Genomic DNA, 21,522 nt, shown 5'->3' with positions numbered 1-21,522 from the left:
TCGAACGCAGGCTGTGAATGCAACCAGGTGGAATTAGCAAGTCCAATGGTGAAAGGAAAAATTAATTAACACCGTAACAAATAATCAATCGTGGCACTACATTTATGAGGAAACAATTAATTTGAAAAAAGGAGTTGAGGCCATACAAATGTCAATCCCGCCATGCAAGATCGAGCAATTACCATTCGTTTTTAATCAACTTTATCATCATCACCCCCCTTTAACCCCCAACCAAATTTCTATCAAAACTCTAATCTTTTTCAGACAGAAACATATATAGAAGATAAACATATATTTATATAACAGAAAAAATAAGAGATGTCTACGGTGACGGTGCCTCCAACTCTAGGCTCACCTCATGAGGATGCCTCTCATTTACACCAGGCTTTCAAAGGTACACTGTTGTTTCTATGTATTTTTACGTAACATTTTGCATTCTCAGACACGTAATGTGTATTGTGAACTTATTTATCGCATATATGAAATGATTATCATGAAACCAGTGTATTTGGGTCTGGTTTTTCGTCCGTGGCTTAATCACTTTTCAAATTTTATATTTAAATCTTCTATACGGGTTACTATAATCAAAACAATTCATTTCACGAATTAATTTATAGAGATGAGGATTGTGTAATCGAAGGAAAGTTTATTAAAGAACATGAGACATGTGATCAAGGGCATGACTAGGTGAAGCAATTGGGTCACTTGATCTGTTCAATTTTTTAATGTCTTCTTATTTATATGATACAAAATTTAACATTTTAATCCCAAAAAGAAATAATTTGACCCTATTTAATATTTTTGATATCACTTAAATTTTATCCTTAAACCCCTTAATTATATAATTTTTAAAGTGTAAAAATTTTATCTTTTATGTCTGAAAAAAGAGATTAAATATAACCCATAAAAGATAAATACTTAATGATAATATTGTTGATTAAGCATAAGAAATGTAGTACAATTTTTTTACCCCCTAACAAAGTTTCTTTACTTTTTGGTTGCTCAGGATTTGGCTGCGACACTTCGACTGTAATCAACATTTTAGCCCATCGTGATTTAACACAGCGAGGTCTCATTCAACAAGAGTACAGAGCAAGGTATTCAAAAGAACTTTCCAAACGAGTTTCTTCAGAGCTTAGTGGCGATGTCAAGGTACAAAACGATTGCATCATATTTTAGCTGTAAAATCTAGACAATAGTGTTTGTTGATGATGTTTAGAGAAATGAAAGAATGATTAGGTTGTCGTTCTGAGATTAAGTATGTTGCCTAACATATTATTATTCTACATCACATTGTTATTCTGAGATTGTAATGCTTAATGGTTGCAGAAAGCGGTCGTACTTTGGTTGCAAGATCCAGCTACACGTGATGCCACTTTATTGAAGAAGGCTTTTAATGAAGATCACCTTAATCTTAGAGTTGCCACGGAAATAATATGTTCTAGAACTCCATCTCAAATACAACACTTAAAACCACTTTACTTCAATATGTTTAGAGTTTACCTTGAGCATGAAATTGAACATCATGCACACAGCCACCACAAAAAGGTCAGTACTTATCTCTGAGAAGTACCATCTCTGTGTGTACTTATTTACATAACGTAATCATGGTGCTTTGTGGGTGTGTGTGTCAAGATCAGTTAAAAATGTTCAGTGCTCACGCACAAATGCCCTCCGGTGAGTTTGATTCCTCGACCACGACCTTCAATTACAGAGAAAGAAATGCAAGGCTTTAGGCTAGCCAAACCCGCTTGCTTAGTATGCAAGTCGGCATTTAATTCACGTAATTGACGACCATAACCAAACCAAATAATATCAAGTCCTTTACGAGGTTATAATCTGGAAATAAAAACTGCAGATACACTTCTCTCTAAGTGGAGAAGTGGTTGTTTTTGAGGTTTAGTAATTACACAACACATATTTTCCAGAGTTTTATACTATACTGTGAAGAAAATCAACAGTACGGAGGATATTAAATAAGTGGTAGAAGGAATGCAACATGAATGTGATTTAAGACACGGCAAATCACATACATATGCAAAGCTTGAGCTACATGTAAGCTACTGACAAAGTAGCTTCCGACTCGGAAAGGTTTAAGGTTCTCCAAAACCTCAAATGGAATAAGAAAATTTATTGTCTTGCATGTTATTTTTTCTCCGAGTAATGCTATGTAACCCAAAATTCGTACCAAAATAGTTACAAAGTGATGTGGCATGATACGTGTTTAAATATAATTCGTGGGTACATATGAATGCACGCGATGTTCCATATTATTACTAGGAAAGTTACTGTTTATAAAGTATTTGGAGAATCTTCCCTGAGTCACTGGCACTTGTCTTCTTATCCTGAAAGCCTGAAACATCTTAATTTATGTTTTTTGGCATTCTGCAGAGCTTTTTGGAAGCTGTTAATTTCAAGTCGTATCACGTTAAGTGAAAATCATATGGAAACGTGTTTCACAAACTATAAGCATTAGTTTCTAATTTGATTTACTTTCTCCTCGGTTATAGATGCTGCTTAAATATTTAGCTACACCGCGTTATGAAGGCCCAGAAGTTGACCAATTGATGGCTGGGGACGATGCCAGAGCCCTTTATAAAGCTGGGGAAAAGAGACTGGGAACTGATGAGAAAACATTCATACGCATTTTCTGTGAAAGAAGTAGAGCACATCTTGCTGCTGTCAGCGAAGCCTACATGCGCTTGTACGAGAAATCTCTGGAAAAGGTCGATCTTCTACTTAATCTGCTCTGGTATCAACTATTGTAGCTTCCATGTTCTTGAATTCTTGCTTGAAATCTTTACTTGGTGCAGGCAGTTAAGAGCGAAACATCTGGACACTTTGAGTGGGCCCTTGTAACTGTCTTGAATTGTGCAGAGAATCCTGGAAAGTACTATGCTAAGGTACCGGTTTATATTCCGGTCACATTTCATCCAAAACAATACATGCGTGCAGGCATCAACATCACACATCCAGTAAACTTAGTCCAGTTTCTTTGAACGATACTTTTCATTACGATTGATAACAACAAATATAATTAATACCAATACTCATTACTAATATCAAATATTTAAATTAAAAAAATGGAGGTGGGTGGACTCGAACCCGAGTCCCTCCCTAAACCGAGCTCCGGTATCATATTAAGTAATCAGTCGCTCTAAAATCTTAAGATGCTAGAGGAAAACCCGAACATGATCAAAAATTGTGACGATCAAACCATTTTGACCTTATTGTCTCCGAGGTTTTTGCTACCCAGTCCCCTCCCCTTGGGTTAATATTTTAAGATTCAACTGTTCTTCTCTCGTCCCTGGCATTTTATATGATTATCTTAAAAGGCCGTAACAGAAAACTTACGTTTACATGTTCAGACTTCTGTAATCCTTGGGTCTGTACTAGGCACTTTGTACACGAAAGTTACAGGCACTACACTGAATTTACTTGCAGGTGTTGCGGAAGGCAATGAAAGGCCTTGGAACTGATGAGAAAGCTCTGACTAGAGTGATTGTGACAAGGGCTGAAATTGATTTGCAGTACATCAAGGCAGAGTACATGAAGAACAATGGGAAAACTTTATCCGAAGCTGTTCGTTCGGAGACATCAGGCCACTATAAGAACTTTCTGCTTGCTCTCATAGGGCCTGACCAGTGAGGGTGGTAGCTCTTGAAATGCAGAATATGCACTACCGCAGAGCTTACTACAAATTCAAAATTGATGTTATAGATGGATCTGCATTGTCTGATTTTACTTCATAGAAATGTCTGCCAGTAGTCAACATATGTTGCATAAATCATACAAGCATTTAGCTATTTAAAAAAATTATGTACATACTAGCAGTAGTAAACTTTAGTATGTAAATTTTTTTTTATTGACAAGTCAATGTAAACTTTATTGCAACTTCCATGTACCTTTTTATTACTTAATTAATACAGTTGATCTTCATTTAATTAGTTGGAATATACTGTATACATAAAAGATATTTAAAAAAAATTAAAAAAAAAGATAGAAATCCAAAAAGAGAAAGGATGCATTTTGTTGAGGAAGAAGTCTCAAAATTATTATACAGTATAATAAGATTTTTTATCCAAAATTTGGTACTCCAGCGTCAAACACAGTTAATTGTTGATCTGATAATTTTAAAAATAGATAGATTATCATCAAAAGTATATTTTATTAAATTACCAATGAATGCAAAAAGTTAAGTTGTCCCTCAGTTCGTTAAAGAGGATATATCATAGGTGAGGAGAATTTATGATTATGCCCATACCTCCTAAGTCAGAGTCCGTCGCTTCAACGCGGTTTGGTTCCGTACGAAGAAAAAAAAAAGCAGGGCAGAATTAGGAAGTTAGAAATGTAAATACACATTTAAAAGTTCCCTCCAAAACACCAATTAACATTTTGGCTCCATTTAATTTCAAAAACCCTGCATCTCCAAAATCCAGGGGGAGGCAAAGGATGAGTCCAGAGATGCGCGTTCGAGTGTTAGGCTTCTTAATCCAAACCGCTCAAGTATGTGTCTTCCCCCCTTCTAATCAATCAATCTCTCTCCTATCGTTTTTACATATATGTGTAATGATCGATTCAATTTGTTGTTGTTTGTGTTAACATTAGTATTGTTTGATCTTTAAAGGAACTACAAGTTTCTCCGATAGTTAAATACTCCGCCTTGTCACTCTTTGCTGATCGTTTTTACCGATCTCTCTCCAGGTAACTCTTATTTACTCTGGTCTAATTTCGTCATTATTCGGTACTACTCTAATTAATTTTTTCGATTGCTACAACTTCTCGAATTATCTTGAATATTTATTTATTTTGCCTCTAATTGATCGATTAATAATAGTATATGTGTAATTTATTCCATTAACTACATAACGATGGTTTGTTTGAGTGATTAGTTCGTACACTCATACTGTGACTGCCTGGTTTGTGATTTGTACTACTCTAACCGATGATTTTTAGCTGATTTCTAGAGTTTGTAGGCTAAAAATAGTTTGTATTTAATCACTTTCATATGTTTGCAATTCCTTGAACTTTCTGGCATCAACTCAGTAGATACGAACATGTGATGCATTCATGTTGTTGTGAGAAGGCTCATATTTTTTATTATATTATATTCGATTTGTATTAAGACCTCTTCTGTGCGTTTAAAAGTTTCACAGTTGGCGAAGGGAGTGGAAATTGGCTTTTACAACCAATTAGGGAAAGCAATCTGCAACTGTTTGCGCTCATTTCAATTTGGATCTCCAGCAAAGTAATGTTGTATTGTTTATTACTGCGACATTTTGCTTTCTTTTGTTTTATGTGTGTGTGTGCAAAGTCTTAGTCTCTATGCCTTGCAGATACATGATTCTGGTCCGATTTCTGTCAAACGATTGAAGTCGTTGGGTGACAAGACTATTCAGGAGCAGCATTTTACAATTCGAGACTTTCTGGAAGCAGTAAGCTTGTCTTCCTACAAATGGGCATATTTTCGTAATTCTATATACTGACATGTGATGACTAATTAAGGAATTTGTAGGAGGTGGTCTTAATGCAGGTAAACATACACAACCAAAACACATCTTAATTGTATCTGAAAAGTTCTACTATAATGTTTTCTCTTTTTTCTGCCAAGGTACTGAATTTTGACATTGGTACATTAAATACCGCTTTCATATTCCTCGAAGATCTTATCATTCAGTTTAAGTAAGCTTCTATATCAACAAATATTGTAGGGTTCGATTAAATCATAAATAAACTGTACAATACTAGTTCAATTGTTCCTCCCTCGTACCATTTATGTTATCAGGGGAGTTGCAAGAGTTGGCAAACAAGTGAACTTTGAAGCATGTATGGAGATTATGGATATTTGCTATGAAAAGGAGCAGACATCAATTCTCTTTAGTTCCCCCATTTCACTTGCTGCATCTATATTGGCACGTTCTCTGAACTTTTAGTTTTGATTACTTGCGTTTAAACTTTGGTGTTTGCTGAAATTTCCAATTTATGCAGGTAGCTTCATATGTTATAACAACTCCTAAACAGAGGTGGGAATTTCCTGTTATTCCTTGGGGTAAGTATCCAATAGTGTCTCTACTTGATATGTGCCAATGATTTGTTTATGGCATATTGTTGGCTTATACAGGATAAAATTAGGTAGATATACATTAGTTAGACAAGTGACTTTACATTTCTCCAGCTAAACAAATTCTTGGAAAATAAAATTTTGCTGTTTACATGTCACCTTTTATTTTGGAGATGATATATGTGCCAAGAGAGATACAAACCACACATTGTTTCTCTCTTTCATTAATTTTTCCCTATATTTTTGACAATTGACCACCGGCCAAATCAGACTCTGTTGATAGTGGGGGCATCTGCATACCATCAACAAATTTCAAAGTAACAATGTGTACATAACAGGCAGAGAATCACGGCTGACAAAAAACAACTAAATGTTAGGCAGTTGTACTTCATGTAGCGAGTTTCCAGGAGTGCTGTTGAGGAATTAGGCTTGATGACACCTTAAAATCTAGGAGAACCAAGTGGACACATTGAACCTGGAACTTTTTTCTTTTTGGTATATTAAACATAAAATTTCAGTTCCATAATTGAACACAATAAGCGCTGTGCCAGAAATCAGAGAACACAGGCAACTAGAGCAAGGGAACTTGTGCCCAATATAAAATTGTTTCCGACTAATGAAGCAAGTGATAGGGTGTTAATTACTTTAGTTTTTTCTTCCACTACTATTGGCTGTGCAACTTGTCTGGACCAATTTTCCAGCGCTTGATTTAGTGTGTCTTAGCTACAAAATTTCCAGGTTTAATGTTGGGAAAAACAGGTTTGATATCTAGTCCACTTGTGTACTTTAGCCTAAATCGTATTTCTCGGTTCTTATAATGGGACAGAATAGTTTCATTCTTCTTGGTTAAGTGTGGAGCATGAATGCCCTTACCAGACAAGCAGACTCCATGTAAAAGGTCCTACTTCCATAAATACTCCCGGTACAATAAGAGCTGGACTTGAGTCATTTTTTTCTTTCACTAGCTGGCTTTCTGGTAAAAGAAGAAGCTAACATCCCATAGGCACCTTTTTAATGTACCTTCACTTATTTCAAACTGAAGTAAGTTGTAGATGATATGAAAGTCTGGAGTCAATCGTACACTGATTTGATTGTAGAGGTAGCAAGAATGCTTGATATGGATACCCCTTGTCCTCTTTTCCACTAACATTGTTCTTCATATAAGTGAGTAATAGGATTGACGATAAACGTGTAGTGGTTGAATTAAATTAGCAGCTGAGTTAGTTGGAGTCAAGATTATCTATCTGAAAATAAGAACTTCTTTGTTTGGGTCTCTAAATGTGGGCAGCAGTGGGGTCGGTTGCTTTGCTTCATTACTATTTCCTTACTTACAGGCTGCTTATGTATTCTTTCTTATCTGGACCGCATTTGCTTAACAGTGTAGTGGGTCTCCCTTGTGTAGTTAATCTACCAACTAATAATGTATCAAGCTTTCACCATTTTCACTCCCTTTAAACACAAAAAAACAGCCATATGCAATCATTCGTTTCTTTTATTTATGAATAGGAGAAAGAACAAAAAAATTGTTAGTCATCATTTTACTAAAAGTTGGTGGTGCTTTTCAAGTTGGCATATTTTGATGGATCTTAGCTTACATTATCTTCTTGTCCTATAATGTTAAAGAAGGGTATAGTAATTAGGTTATTTCAACCAAGCTTGAGATGAGATCATGGCCGAAATTAAATATGCTTCCATAAGTAAGAAATCGCATCAATATAATTATAAACCAAGCTTGAGATGAGACCATGACCTAAATTAAATAAAATGCTTCCTTGAGATGAGACCATGGCCTAAATTAAATAAAATGCTTCCATACTGCAGATGTGTATTGAACATTTGAAATTTTGTTTTATTATTTGTGGGTGGTCTATCCATCATAAGCATCTTTGCCCTTTCTTGGCAAATCCTTCTTTTCCACTGATGTTCTTTAGCCCTCCCAATTAAATTTTGATAATATAGGAGTTTCCGAAATTCAAACTCGATGCCATGTTAAGTTACAAATTCTCTCAAAACCTTAGGCCATGTTTGTTTAATGGTATTAAGTAGGGGATATCATTATAGTCCTTTAAATTTTCCAATCCTATGTTTGTTTTGTAAAAAAATAGTGAAGGGTTATCCAAGGATTATAATCTTTTAAATTATCCTATCCCATGTTTGTTTTGTTGAAGTAGAGGATAGGATTATAATCCCATCTAATGCTTGGTGGGAGGAGGTATTGTTTTATCCCCTCCTACAAGTCATTTTTTAAAAGATTATAATCCCCTTCATTGTTATCCCATATGAAACAAATATAGGATTGGAAAATTTAAAGGACTATATTCCAATCCCAAGTACTATCCCACAAAACAAACATACGATAAAGTTTTAAAGGATTATATTCCAATCCTACACTTAATCCTTTCAAACAAACTTAGGATAGGATTATTTAATCCATAGAACTAATTTTGATGGGATTAGTTATCCCCGGATTATTATCCGGGATTATAATTCCATGAAACAAACATGGCCTTAGTGTAAAAAGCATGATTACATGTTATTACATGTAAGTAGAATGCTTGTTGGTTCTATCATAATCATTTTACTCCTTAATTTGGTTGAACTGCAGTGAAGTTTGTCACCTCCTGCAAAGAAGCTGACATTGCAGAGAATGTCAAAGACATTCTAAAGCACATTTTTGAAACTTCTGCAGATAAGTAAAGAAGTTGATGAGGGCAAAGTGAAAACTTGTTTTTGGTGCATGAAATGCTTTTGCAGGTACTCCAAACGCAAACCAAATTAAACTCTGAGCAGTTGTACATGTACTCTGTAGTATGTATCTTATCTTCTCTTTTCCCTGTCATAAATAATATCTCTTGTTTTTAGTGGACTATAAAGGCAAAAATATTGAAATTAAAAGCATAGAAAAGTATACCGACAATTTAATATGGTGAGATTTAAGGTCCACCACCCGCCTATAAAATCCACTTTGATATTATTCTGGTGCTATTATGTGTTTGTACTTCTCTGGATTGCAAGGCGAAAAATCTCTGTACTTATGAAATTGTGACATTAGCAAATTTAAGAACCATTATTTCCTATATTCGTCCTAAAGCACGTGTGTCGACATAGCAAAGCCTGAGATATTGAGAATTTGGGATGCACAAAAGTGCTGATTAGCTATTTTAAACATCGTCATTTTGTAAAATAATATATTCACCGTTCTTACTTTATAATTCTCTGCAATTTGCATCCATATCTTAGAATTTTAAAGCATTTAGGTGGAATTTCAGTATAATAGACCTGGAAATCATGTTAGATAGTAAAGTTAATCGCGGAAGATGTACGATTTATTTTTGAGTTATTTGCAAAATGCATCCCCGTGTTTTGGTCAAAATATATTTTTTTATCTATACTTTAGATAACTATACTTTGTATCTCCTTACTATTTCGGCGCGACAAATTGCACCCTTTTCGTTAAATTTGTTAAAATTGTTAGGGGCATTTTAGGAAATTAAAATATTTAATTATAATTAGATCATTATTTAAGTTTTTTGACCCTCTAAATGATACTTTTCGAAAAAATTTAAAGAACGGAAGTTGTAGAGAATAAAAAGATCTTCTCGAAATAAAAAGGTTCAAAATTGAAATATTTTTTTTATAATTGTTTTTAATAAATTCAATAAGTATATATTTTATTTAATTTTGGCTTCGTAAATTTTTTGATAATTTTGAATGTTATTGTTTTGAAAAGATTTTTTCGTTCTCTATAATTTTCGTTCTTTAAATTTTTTCGAAAAGTATCATTTAAAGGGTCAAAAAACTTAAATAATGATCTAATTATAATTAAATATTTTAATTTCCTAAAATACCCCTGAGAATTTTAACAAATTTAACGAAAAGAGTGCAATTTTTCGCGCCGAAATAATAAGGGGATGCAAAGTGCAGTTATCTAAAGTATAGGTAAAAAAATGCATTTTGGTCAAAACACGGGGATGCATTTTGCAAATAACTCTTTATTTTTTATAAAAATATCCAAATTTTAGGAGACAGAATGCATCTCCTATCACATTGATTATATTTAGTTGGCTAAATTGATTGGTTATAATTATTTTAGCCAAGGGTTGTATAAATGTTTGATTGGTTATAATTATTATAGCTTAGGGTTGTATAAATGTTTCAGTGGTGTTAGATATAATACTAGTTAAGTAAAATTATATCTAAACGAAATTTGATTCAACAAATATATAAAAAATGAAAGATTATCTAAATATTTTGTTGAGGGGTATTGTGTATTGGAGTGATACAAAATTTACATATTATCTATTTCATGTAATTTTAGTTAAGGAATCTAACTGATGGGAGGAGATGCTCTTAGGTTACATAAAAAAATTGGTTTAAAATGTTTAGTTGATAACATGATATCTAGTTCCAAGTCAGTTATCATTATAATGTTCTTTGGGAAATTACTTTAACCCCGTGTTAAGAAATGGTATGACAGTAATGCATCTCTATCCCAAAAATAATCTTAAGAAAGCTACTTTGTAAAGCTGAAAATGAATATTGTACTCATATGTTTTTAGAAAGACAGTTCAACATTCCCAACCTCAAGCATATGTCTGTCTGATTGTGTATAATCTGGCGTAAGGAATCTCTACCTGCCTCTAGCTAACAACCTCCTCTTATTGCCAATTTACTCATATTTATATATACGATGCCTCCTAGGAAGCATCTTCATGTCCAAAATGTACATTAATATTTCTTCATCTGGTTTAAATTTCTCCGGTACAAAATGTATAAAGATATCATTTATGTTCTCATTTATCTGATTGAAACTTCATGATACAAAGGATCTTATAATTTCTCCTGATTCGAATTATAAGATGCTGAGATTTTCATGTTAGTGTTAGGATGTTCGCTTATCCTGCATCTTAGATGAACTGCTCAACAAGATAACGAGATAATGTTTTGTCTCAACAGAATTTGTAAATTAAATCTCAGACATAGAAAACTATATCTTACAAATTAAATAGTCGAGGGCATATAGTGATGCATATATCTCTGAACTAGTTGTATCCAACTTTCTGGTCGGTTACACGAGTTACGTATAGAACATTCTAATGCTACAGGTGAGAAGTGTGCCTTTATCTTTTAGATTCCTTTAATTTAAGTGTTGATGTTGGAAATGTATCGTATAGTTGAGTGGTCCATTTCGTATTATTGTAGTGACAGATATATGATTAGTGAGATTAATCTATTATTGCACTAATGCATTATAAAATTAGTTATCAAGTGCAAGATTTATATTCTAAAGTAAGTCATATTTTTAGAAACCGAATTAACCTTACCCAGCTAATAGCCTAGCTTTTCCTATAATAGTAGCAATGGAGTAACAAAATAAAATGGAAAGGAAGAAAAGTTAAGCAGTCCTGTACTGATAATGTTAATTATGGGTAATCACACTGACATTTCCTTCTCATCATTAGAGTGGTTGATGTTGATAATAAATATAATGTGCTGGTGCATTTGTGTTCTGTATAGTTCACATGCCAGCTCTATCCCATTCTTAAATAGAAATTCCTTCCGTAATATGATTGTTTGATCATTTCTCAAACTTTTTGTTTAATAATTAAATTAGTGCTTTTTCTATTTTAACTTCCTTTTTTTCTTTTTTTTTGTCAAAACTTGTTAATAAGTAATCAAATAACCTATAAATGGGAGGAAATAGTTAAAATCTCAAAAAATTAAAGGTCATATTTGATATAGTCGTTAGTGGTTGGATTGAATTAGTTATTTTAATCAACTAATTTAGTAAATTGTTTAACTAGCTGATTAAATTTAATTATTTAGAATGAAATTATTTATTAAATAGGTATTTTACTTAGCTATTTAAAGTGATGAACAACACATGGACAAATCATCTAATTAAAAAATATTTAATAATTACACGTTTAAATTAGTTATTTGTATCCAATGTTTTCACCAGACATTTTCATCATCTAATTGGAAAGTTTGTGCAAGTTACTTTTTTTTCAAAATTATGTTCCAACTTTATTTTAATTCACTAATACTATAAACTAAGGTTATATATTTCATTTGGTTAAATCTATAATTTTGATTATAATTAATTTTTCTTGGAACCTAAAACTTCCAAAACGTGCCTAAATCTATCCTGATAGCTAGTCATGAGCAAAACCATTCATCAAAGAATTTCACATCCTAATGTCAAAAAGAGAGGGAATAATTAGGCCAAGTACCCATGATTAATTAATAATACTTTGTGTTTGAAAATATTGAAAAACATTTAATTATCCACTAGCTTACTTAAAATTACATTTTACAACCACCGAGAGCATCTCTCCAAATTTGGGGTAAATTATTCAAATTTTTCTTTAACAATAATCTAAATTCAAATTTGAATAATAGTACTAATTTAAATTTAGATCATTATTATTCACTATCCAAATTTTATTTTAATATAAAATATAAAATAATAGTTTTTGTTATTTTATTTTAGTAGATTTAAAATTGATTTGTAATTGATTAATAAATTTAATGATACTTTATATGTTAATTAATGAACTAATATGTTTTTCGTTACTCAAGCATATGTTTTTTAATTGTTTTTACTTGTATAAAAAAATTTGTCTTTCATTTAATTAATCTATCAAATATAATATAAATAGTTGATAATGATTAAACATTAAATTTACAAATAAAGATTTCAATATAATATTTATGTATTATATTAAATAATAGGTAATTTGTATTGAAATTTGAATCACTGTTTGTGAGAAATTTGAATCAGAATTTAGATTAATTGATAATGCAAATTTAAATTTATAGTTCAAAACTGTTGAAAATGGCTAACCTCACAATTGTAGTGCCAATCCTTAAAAATAAAGGGAATTATTGAACAAACTCCAAGTGTTGTTATTATTTATCATGATTATATAAATAAAATATATACTCCCTTTCTTCAACTATTTCTTATAATTTTCTTTTTGAAATATCTATCTAATTGTTTATATTTCAAAATTTATCAAAAATAGTTAATGGTCCACCGATTTCCTATTTTTCCTCCCTTTTTACACTACTTTTACTCTAATATCTCCCTTTTATATATTAAAAATCAATGGTCCCACCACTTCACTCATTTTTTTTCCATTATTTTATACATATTTTTTAACATCTGTGTTCGAACCAAACATAAAAAATTTATTGACGATAAAGGGAATATTTAAATGGAGTTTAAGACTTGGAAGCTTATTTAACAATTCTTAAAATAAATCCTACTGAAATTATCCTATTTTGGGTTCCATTTAATATTATTTGTTCCTATTGAGAATAAGATGATAGAACGTATGACCGAAATGAAAGACGAAAAATAGATTGTAGGACCTAAAATGAGGCAATACCTTTGACCTAACGACCTTCATTAAAATATTAGATTGCTTATTTGCATGCATATGTAACACAGTCGTCTTCCATAATGCAAATGTCATGGACCTAGCTCTGAATATGATGGGGCACCTAATTAGACAACCATATCTGTATAATTTTTCATATATGAAGTAATGTACGTAGCTGCTAGATGTGTATATATGTGTGTGTCTTTCGACTATAAAAGTGCTTTATATAGTTTATGCATGGTGGACCTTGTTATGTTGGCTGATCAAGACTTTGATTGCACAATACTACTATATTAAAATTTTAATGTCGTTCGTGTTTGATTATTGAAAATTCTATACTCACTCCTGTCCTTGAAAACGGGCGGTATACTGGCATCGGAGCATATATCTTTTTGTTGTTATTGGATTCTTATTGCTTTTTTCATTAAGCTTGTTTCATGGATACAAAAATAGATGACATAACTGATAATATCATGTGAATTAGTACAAATATTAACTATAGACTCGAATTGTATATTTAAAAGTTTCAAATTTATTATTGTTATTTTTACTAATTTAAGAGCCAGTTGGAGGTTTAATAAAAAGCCGAGCACCATTCAATCTTTTTTTAATATTTAATTTAAAAATATAGTTAGTTTAATTTATTTTTGTTGTCAAAAATAAATGTGCATGTGTAGCATTATAATTTCTCTTCATATAATTAAATCAAATTATATATACCCTCATTATTGTACTTACTAAGATCCTAATCAGAGATGCTAATAATAGTACGTACATACTTCTATTCTGAAGTTGAAGCTCTGATGTGAAATATGAATTTTTGCAATTTTCACGGCTGTTTTATTTTACACCATTTCTATTTGAGTATTTCAAATTTTTCTATACATCATAATCCCTCCGTCCCTCTCAAATGTTTACACTTAGTTAGGCACTGAATTTTAAAAAAATGATAAAATAATGAAGGAAGTTAAAAAAGTGAGTATGACAGTGGAATCGATTAATAAATATAAAATAGGTATAGTTGAGATAAGTGGTATATGTAGTTATTTTAAAAATTATGAAAATCGAACATGCCAAAGGAGCAAAGTGTAAACAAATAGGAGGGACAGGGTATAAATTATTCTCAATAAAAAATAACTCAAAATGTACCGGAAAATATTAAATTTTCACCAAAAAATACAGCAAACAGCCTAAAATTGGATAAAAAAAGCATAATTCACTGAAAGAGACATAATTCACCAAATGATGAGTATTATTGAAAAAAACAAAATTACAGTAAGATAGAAGCACTCACGGCTACTGATAAGAAACTATAGTCCGTTTAAACTTTCTTGAGAAGAATATTTTTTCACAAAAATGATAAATGATCAATTTCTTTATAAGCAATATCAAATAATTTACCGCACAGTAGCTCATTTGGGATTTTTATTCCTCCATTCGTATAATAAAAAAAGCTTATCCGACTTATTATGATGATCCTAAATGTCATGGCACTATAGCATTAAAGAAAACAACTCTTCAATAATCATAAAATTATTAAAAGAAACCAAATAGGTGTTAACCACCTAAATGAAAAGGATAATGTTGAGCAATTATGTAATCCCATAATTTTCTATTTTTTTCAATGATGAATATATCTCAAAATAATGCAACTATAATGAAACAAAGGCGTATAGTCACGCGCGTATCAGCGCGTGTCCATAAAAGGAGTAACAAAAAAATGCTTACACTCTACTGTCTCTCTCCTTGTTAAACCATCTTTCATTCCCATAGTTGTTCTTTACCTTGCATTCAAGCATTGTTTGTTACCACTCTCTACCTCCACTCACAATTATAAAAACACCCCCTTTAAATCTTTGCTAACATAAGCAGATCCAAATCTTGGTGCATCTTAGCACTCACATTACACACACAAACACATATATATAAGTCTTGTTTGGTGGACCTTGTTGCTGCATTTGGATTTATGTACCTAATAGTTTTCATTCTTATCTAAAAATGTTTGTTGGGTTGTTTTTGTTTTCTTGAATTTTGTTTTCTGAGTACTAAAGTTTAAGTCTTTTTTTGTGTGTGTGAGGAAGCTTCAGATCTGGTTAAAATGGTGACTGCTGTGTTTTCTTCTTATTTGACTTGAGATATATTAAAACCCCACTAAACCCAACTTTGTTTTCTCTTCAATTATCTTCTTGGAGGGACTTTTCTTGTCTTTTCTTTTGCTTCTTTTTTTGATCTTTTGAGCTGTGCTGGTTTAGCCATTTTTTCTTTTTCTCTTTGTGTGTGTTGTGGAGGGTAGTTTATAGGTGTTTAGAGAGTTTGGTTTGACAGAAATTGGTTCAAGTTTTGTTGAAATGTTGAAGGTAGGGAGTCCTTCTGGTGTTCGTACTAGTACTAGCTGCAATTCTCTGTTGAAGGAACTTCAGGTCAACCTCTCTCTCTCTCTCTCTCTCTCTCTCTCTCTCTCTCCCTCCCTCCCTCCCTCCCTCCCTCTCGCTCTCTCTCTCTCTCTCTCTCTCTCTCTCTCCCTCCCCCCCCCCCTCTCTCTCTATCTCTCACCCCCCCTCTCTCTGTCTATTATCTTTTGCAAGTTGGTAAATTTTGTTCTTGATTCTCTTCTTCTTCCCAAATAGGCAAATTGGAGGTGCTAAGTTAATTCAAGTCTATGATCATTTTTGTTTAATTTTTTTTTCTTGGCGTAGTTCGATTTTTTCTAAGATATGTCATCAATTGTGCCTTTTTGCAAGTAGTAAAATGGGAATTTTGCCTTTTGTAAGTAAGATGGCAGTCTGACTTTCAAATATTTTACAAGTTGTGTGTGTCGGTGGGTTTTTGTTTGTCAGTGCATAGCTGCTGTTGTTTGAAAAGTGAACTTAATTTTGAGTGTGCTGAAATTCAATCCTATGACAGAAAAGGATGTTTGAAGAAAGGTGAAAACTTGATTATGCTAAAGGGTTGTACAATATTTATCAAAGATTTGTTGTCTGCTATAGATTTTTGTGGAATGTACCTGACAAGCACAAGAATTACAGGATTTTAACCTGAAAGCTTATGTTGTATTAAATTTGTAATTCAAAGATGGTATTTCTCATAATTATGTGAGAAGATAGTATTAGGTACGTTTTACCTGTGTTCATTGTTAACGTTGTTTTTGTTGTGAGCAGCAAATATGGACTGAAATTGGCGAAAGTGAAGCCGACAAAGATCGGATGTTGCTGGACCTGGAGAGAGAGTGCCTTGCAGTTTACCGGAGAAAGGTGGACGAAGCTGCGAATACGAAGGCCCGTCTTCATCAATCAGTTGCTACCAAGGAAGCTGAACTAGCTACTCTTATGGCTGCTCTTGGAGAACTTAATATTCAACCAATGGTAAATTATAATTAACGTTTTCTTATAACTTGTTTCTGTTATATGCATGTATTATATTTTACGTTATGTTGTTTTCTCCTCTAGTTTGTTTTTATTCATGTTCTCATTACGGTCTCTAAAATCTGAACTCCGCGAGTTCGGACAATATATCCCTTATATTAGTGTATCATGTCAGCTTCACTGTTCTCCTCATAACACAGATATTTTTCAGGCTTGTCGGCATGTGCTGATATCTGGTTGGGGGGGGGCTCTTTTTTCATGCGACGCTTATAACTATATGACCAGATACTATTTGATTCTCATTTATCAAAGTGCCCTATTTTATTTCTCATTCTGTAAAAAACATAATACTATATTTAATATTCAATTTGCGACTTTTTCCATGCCCAAATGTGAAAAGTATGCCCGTCTTAAAATGGAAAACTACGACTAGCGGATTGAATAATTGTATTAGAATTATCTATTTTGCAAGTTAAGTCCTTTCCGCAGCTGACGCGTGTGTTATTAGTACTTCTCCATCCTGACATAATTCGTCAGGAATGCAGACTTAAATATGTAAAACATCACCATCAAGCTTATGCGGAAGCGTATTACTTTTCTTTTAGCTTTAGTACCTTACCGCTATACCATCTGGATATCTTATAAAATGAGAATATTTAAATATTTTATTTTTTCCCCATACTCTGCTTCCAAGTGAGACATACCGGGTATGTTTACTAGTATGTTTGGTTTAATTTGGTTTATAAAATACGAACATTAATATTTCAAAGTTAAGCTGTACATATTTATTGGTTAAGATAGCTATTTATGACGTCCCAGACCAATTTCAGCTGAACCTTAAAATGTATTATGCTCTATCATAAGGTATATAATGTTTAATATGGCTGATTGTGTGAACAATCTGGACAGATAGTCATGTTTGATATACTCTTTTTGGTCATTCTTGTGCATGAAAAAATTGTCATGAGTGATATACTTTCTTTGAATATCCTGTGTATGACAAAGTTGTTAAATCTTTAAACTTGTCTTCTTTGATTGGAAGCACATTGAATGTATTGCTGACGTATATAATCCAGTGGTTTTTCATTTATTTAATAAAAATCTGTTACAAGATAATTTGTGGAAATGATTCAGAGCAGTATTCGAGTATTTTTATGATAATATACAAGTGTCATCATAATCCAAGGGATTGTATTTTATCAATGTTTCTTTACTTGCTATAAAATTTGCAGAAGAAGAAAGCAACAACTTTAAAAGATCAGCTTATGTTAGTTTCACCTGTGGTCGAAGATTTGAAACTAAAGAGAGAGGAGAGGATGAAGCAATTCTCGGACATGAAGGCACAAATTGATAAGATCAGTGTAGAGATTTCAGGATACAGCCATCTTGTCAGCTCTGGAGCAACATTAGAGTCTGAGGAACAAGATTTATCACTCAGAAAGCTCACTGAGTACCAAACTCATCTTCGTGCCCTTCAAAAGGAAAAGGTATCCATCCAATGTTCAGAATTTTATGGACTATTTTCATTACATGCATCTCAATGTTACTTTTACGACAATAATTGCTCTTGAGGCATCCTAGATGGTTGAGTTGTGTTTTAGATTTGAAATAGTTAGCATCTTTAAAATGCCCCTTTCTTACTCTTGTAACATTGCTCATTGATTAAGTGTTTGCACTACCTCCCTTTTCCAGTCCGAACGCCACCAGAAAATAATGGAGTATGTAAATGAGGTGCATTTCTTGTGTGGCATTCTTGGATTAGATTTTAGCAAAACCGTGAGTGATGTGCATCCTAGCTTACATACTACAAGCTTGGAGCAGTCCATAAACATCAGTGATAGTACCTTGGAAGGTCTCGAGCAAGCCATCCTCACGTTAAAGACAGAAAGAAAAGTTCGATTTCAGAAGGTTAGATTTGTTTCAGACTTGTATCCAGCTTGAACTTTTTTAATCTATGAATACACCTGTTGCTGCATACCAAGAATTAACTACCAATCCATCTTAAAATTGCAGCTGAAAGATATAGTTGCCTCGGTATTGGAACTCTGGAATTTAATGGACTCCACAAGAGAAGAGAAACGTAATTTTACCAGAATCATTTCAATTTCATCGGAATCAGAAATTGTGGAACCAGAATCTCTTTCTATGGAGATAATTCAACAGGTTTGTTGACACCTTTAGCTTTCTGATTCATTTCTAACTGACTAACTGAGGATAATTCCAGTAATACTAATAATTTCCTGACAGGCATCAGCAGAAGTTGAGAGGCTCACTAAGTTAAAAGCAAGTAGGATGAAAGAACTGGTTATGAAGAAGAGATCGGAATTAGAAGAAATTTGTCGTAAGACGCATATTGAACCAGATTCAAATACGGCTGCTGAGAAATCTATCGCAATGATAGATTCTGGTATGGAATATAAAAATTAATTATTGAAGTCACAAGCTGCTCTCTTTAACCACTTCTAATGGTTTATTTCATGATTAATTGAAAACTGCTTCTGCTTTACAGGTCTCGTGGATCCTTGTGAACTGTTGTCAAATATTGAAGAACAAATTAACAAAGCTAAAGAAGAAGCTTCAAGTCGGAAAGAAATTATCGATAGAATAGAGCGATGGCTATCAGCCTGTGAGGAGGAAAACTGGCTTGAAGATTATAACCTAGTAAGCAAGAATAAATACAGTGTTCATCCTGTTTATATATACATGATATGTATACATCTGCAGTTAAATTATTAATTTCCAAATTCTGATTTCTTTTCCTGGTAATATATTCTATCAGGACCATAATCGTTATAGTGCTGGAAGGGGTGCTCATATAAATCTAAAGCGTGCAGAACGTGCTAGAATAACAATTAACAAGATTCCAGGTATTCTATTTTTGTTCTATTTATTAGGTCATATATTACCCAAGCAGAAAATTCCATTGGCTAACAGACTAGCTTGAGTTTCAGCAATTGTTGATAGTCTAACAATGAAAACTGTTGCATGGGAAAATGAAAGAAGAAAACAATTTCTATATGATGGGGTATGTTTTCTAACTTAAGATTATGCGTCATAGTTTCTGTTTATGTAGATACACAAATTCTGACAACATATTTTGGTGTAGGCACGTTTAGTTTCCATACTGGATGATTACAAACTCACGAGACAACAAAAGGAGGAGGCAAAGAAGCGATACAGGGTAAATTTTTCTTCTATATACATCTGTGTGTACAATCAAACCTAATTATTTGGGGAAACTCTAACGGGCGGGGTGAAGTGGCGATTCTAATTGAGCTATCAACAGGGAAAAATTAAAAAAAAAATCTTAAATTTGTCCTATAAAGTGGGTTTTAATTCCTTGCTATTGCTTAATATATCTTATGATACTGTCTTTTTTGGTTGAGAACTTCTAAAATTTAAATGCCCACGCACATACACCACACCACCAACTTCACTGAGGCTTAAACACAGCCTCCTATTACCAAGAGGATAGGGGTATCCACTGGGTCAACGCCTTGCAAATATAATGGGCTTCAACTTATGTTTTGGAAAACATATATGCGAGAAATTGCAAAACCTTAAGCCACAACAAGTTGTGGTGCTTTAAATTGGTTGCATTTAAAAATCTGTTTCACCCTTTCTTGAATAGTTTATTGCTGTATCTGTTGTAATTAGGACCAAAAGAAGCTCCAAGACTTGCTATTAACAGAGAAGGAATCCATTTATGGATCAAAGCCTAGTCCAAGAAGAAGCCCTAGTTTCAGGAAGACAAATGGTTATCATGCTAATGGAAATGGATCTATGACTCCCACACCTCGCAGGAACTCAGTTGGATGTGCAACTCCAGAGCTATTAACACCACGCTCGTATTCTGGGCGGCAAAATGGGCATTTCAAGGAGATGAGAAGACTTTCTACTGCACCGCTGAACTTTGTAGCCATGGGAAAAGAAGATATCATATCTTTCTCTTCTGTTTGTGGTTCTGAGCCAGGGTCTCCTCCTCAGAGTTGAATTAAGAAGTTAGACTGGTACGTGTCTCTCTGTTCTGTCATTCTGCCTCTAAACATTTGTTTTTCTTCAGTCATCTCGAAATGGGGACCTATTCAATCATGCAAACCCTTTGCTAATATGCTTCTTGTATGATCCAAAACATTTTGCTTTAGTACAAAACTACCTAGCTATTACCTAAACCTGACTCATAAGTCTTTAGTATGCCCTATCAAAAATTTATGTCGTGATTATTTACTGCCACTGTAAGCTTGTACTTGAATTTTCCTGCAGAATCAGCAACTATACATTATGGATTTAATAAACACTGCTGATTGAAGTAGCAAAAGGCTTGTGAATATAAAGGGGGGGAATAATCTACTCTAGTGTTGATTGGCTAATATGTTAGAACTACATAGACAGCGATGACTGACATCTGAGGACCTGCATTGCTCGATTGGAAGAAACATCAAGATTTGGAAAGTAATAGAATGCTGTGGATATGCTACTGCTAGTTTTTGTTTTTGTTTGTTCATCTGAAATATGTGTTTTTGGAAAGATGCAACCAAAATTGACCATGTGTGAAGTGATGTGATCATGCTTGTGTTTGACATAAATGCATGTAAATATGTATGTATTGTTTATTGTGATGGCTACAAGTTGGTGCAGGTACTTCATATGAAGCAGGTTTGTTAGATTAATGTTTTTTATTAGAGTTATTCTCATTGCAAGGGTGCTGATA

General features: G+C 33.0%; 3 protein-coding genes across 5 annotated transcripts; all 3 read left to right on the top strand.

Annotated features, from left to right (window-relative positions):
* The first annotated feature begins 216 nt into the window (after window positions 1-216).
* Window positions 217-3,894, top strand: LOC141686913 (annexin D5-like). Its single transcript, XM_074492013.1, has 6 exons — window positions 217-394; window positions 1,007-1,152; window positions 1,330-1,548; window positions 2,511-2,726; window positions 2,814-2,903; window positions 3,445-3,894. Exons 1-6 carry the CDS (start codon window positions 319-321, stop codon window positions 3,646-3,648), a joined length of 951 nt encoding a protein of 316 aa, XP_074348114.1. The 5' UTR covers window positions 217-318; the 3' UTR covers window positions 3,649-3,894.
* Window positions 3,895-4,381: 487 nt separating this feature from the next.
* On the top strand, window positions 4,382-9,033 carry LOC141684648 (cyclin-J18). 3 transcript variants are annotated; one of them, XM_074489721.1, is made up of 9 exons: window positions 4,382-4,506; window positions 4,628-4,704; window positions 5,149-5,248; window positions 5,337-5,435; window positions 5,516-5,533; window positions 5,612-5,682; window positions 5,786-5,912; window positions 5,989-6,049; window positions 8,751-9,033. In XM_074489721.1, exons 1-9 carry the CDS (start codon window positions 4,453-4,455, stop codon window positions 8,756-8,758), a joined length of 615 nt encoding a protein of 204 aa, XP_074345822.1. In that variant the 5' UTR covers window positions 4,382-4,452; the 3' UTR covers window positions 8,759-9,033. The 3 variants fall into 3 exon arrangements, with proteins under 3 accessions (XP_074345822.1, XP_074345820.1, XP_074345821.1); XM_074489719.1 differs by having other exon boundaries at window positions 8,667-9,033; XM_074489720.1 differs by lacking the exon at window positions 5,516-5,533 and having other exon boundaries at window positions 8,667-9,033.
* Window positions 9,034-15,208: 6,175 nt separating this feature from the next.
* LOC141683237 (65-kDa microtubule-associated protein 6-like) lies at window positions 15,209-21,439 on the top strand. Its single transcript, XM_074487939.1, has 12 exons — window positions 15,209-15,869; window positions 16,608-16,811; window positions 18,044-18,298; window positions 18,504-18,719; window positions 18,825-18,974; window positions 19,059-19,218; window positions 19,321-19,472; window positions 19,591-19,678; window positions 19,763-19,836; window positions 19,918-19,992; window positions 20,469-20,821; window positions 21,075-21,439. The coding sequence occupies exons 1-11, from the start codon at window positions 15,798-15,800 to the stop codon at window positions 20,802-20,804; spliced, it is 1,782 nt and encodes a 593-aa protein (XP_074344040.1). The 5' UTR covers window positions 15,209-15,797; the 3' UTR covers window positions 20,805-20,821; window positions 21,075-21,439.
* The last annotated feature ends 83 nt before the right edge of the window (window positions 21,440-21,522 follow it).

Source organism: Apium graveolens, chromosome 9, assembly GCF_009905375.1.
Source record: "Apium graveolens cultivar Ventura chromosome 9, ASM990537v1, whole genome shotgun sequence".
NCBI lineage: Eukaryota > Viridiplantae > Streptophyta > Magnoliopsida > Apiales > Apiaceae > Apium > Apium graveolens.
The sequence above is the reverse complement of the archived record's forward strand: the minus strand, read 5'-3'. Positions and strand labels throughout refer to the sequence as shown.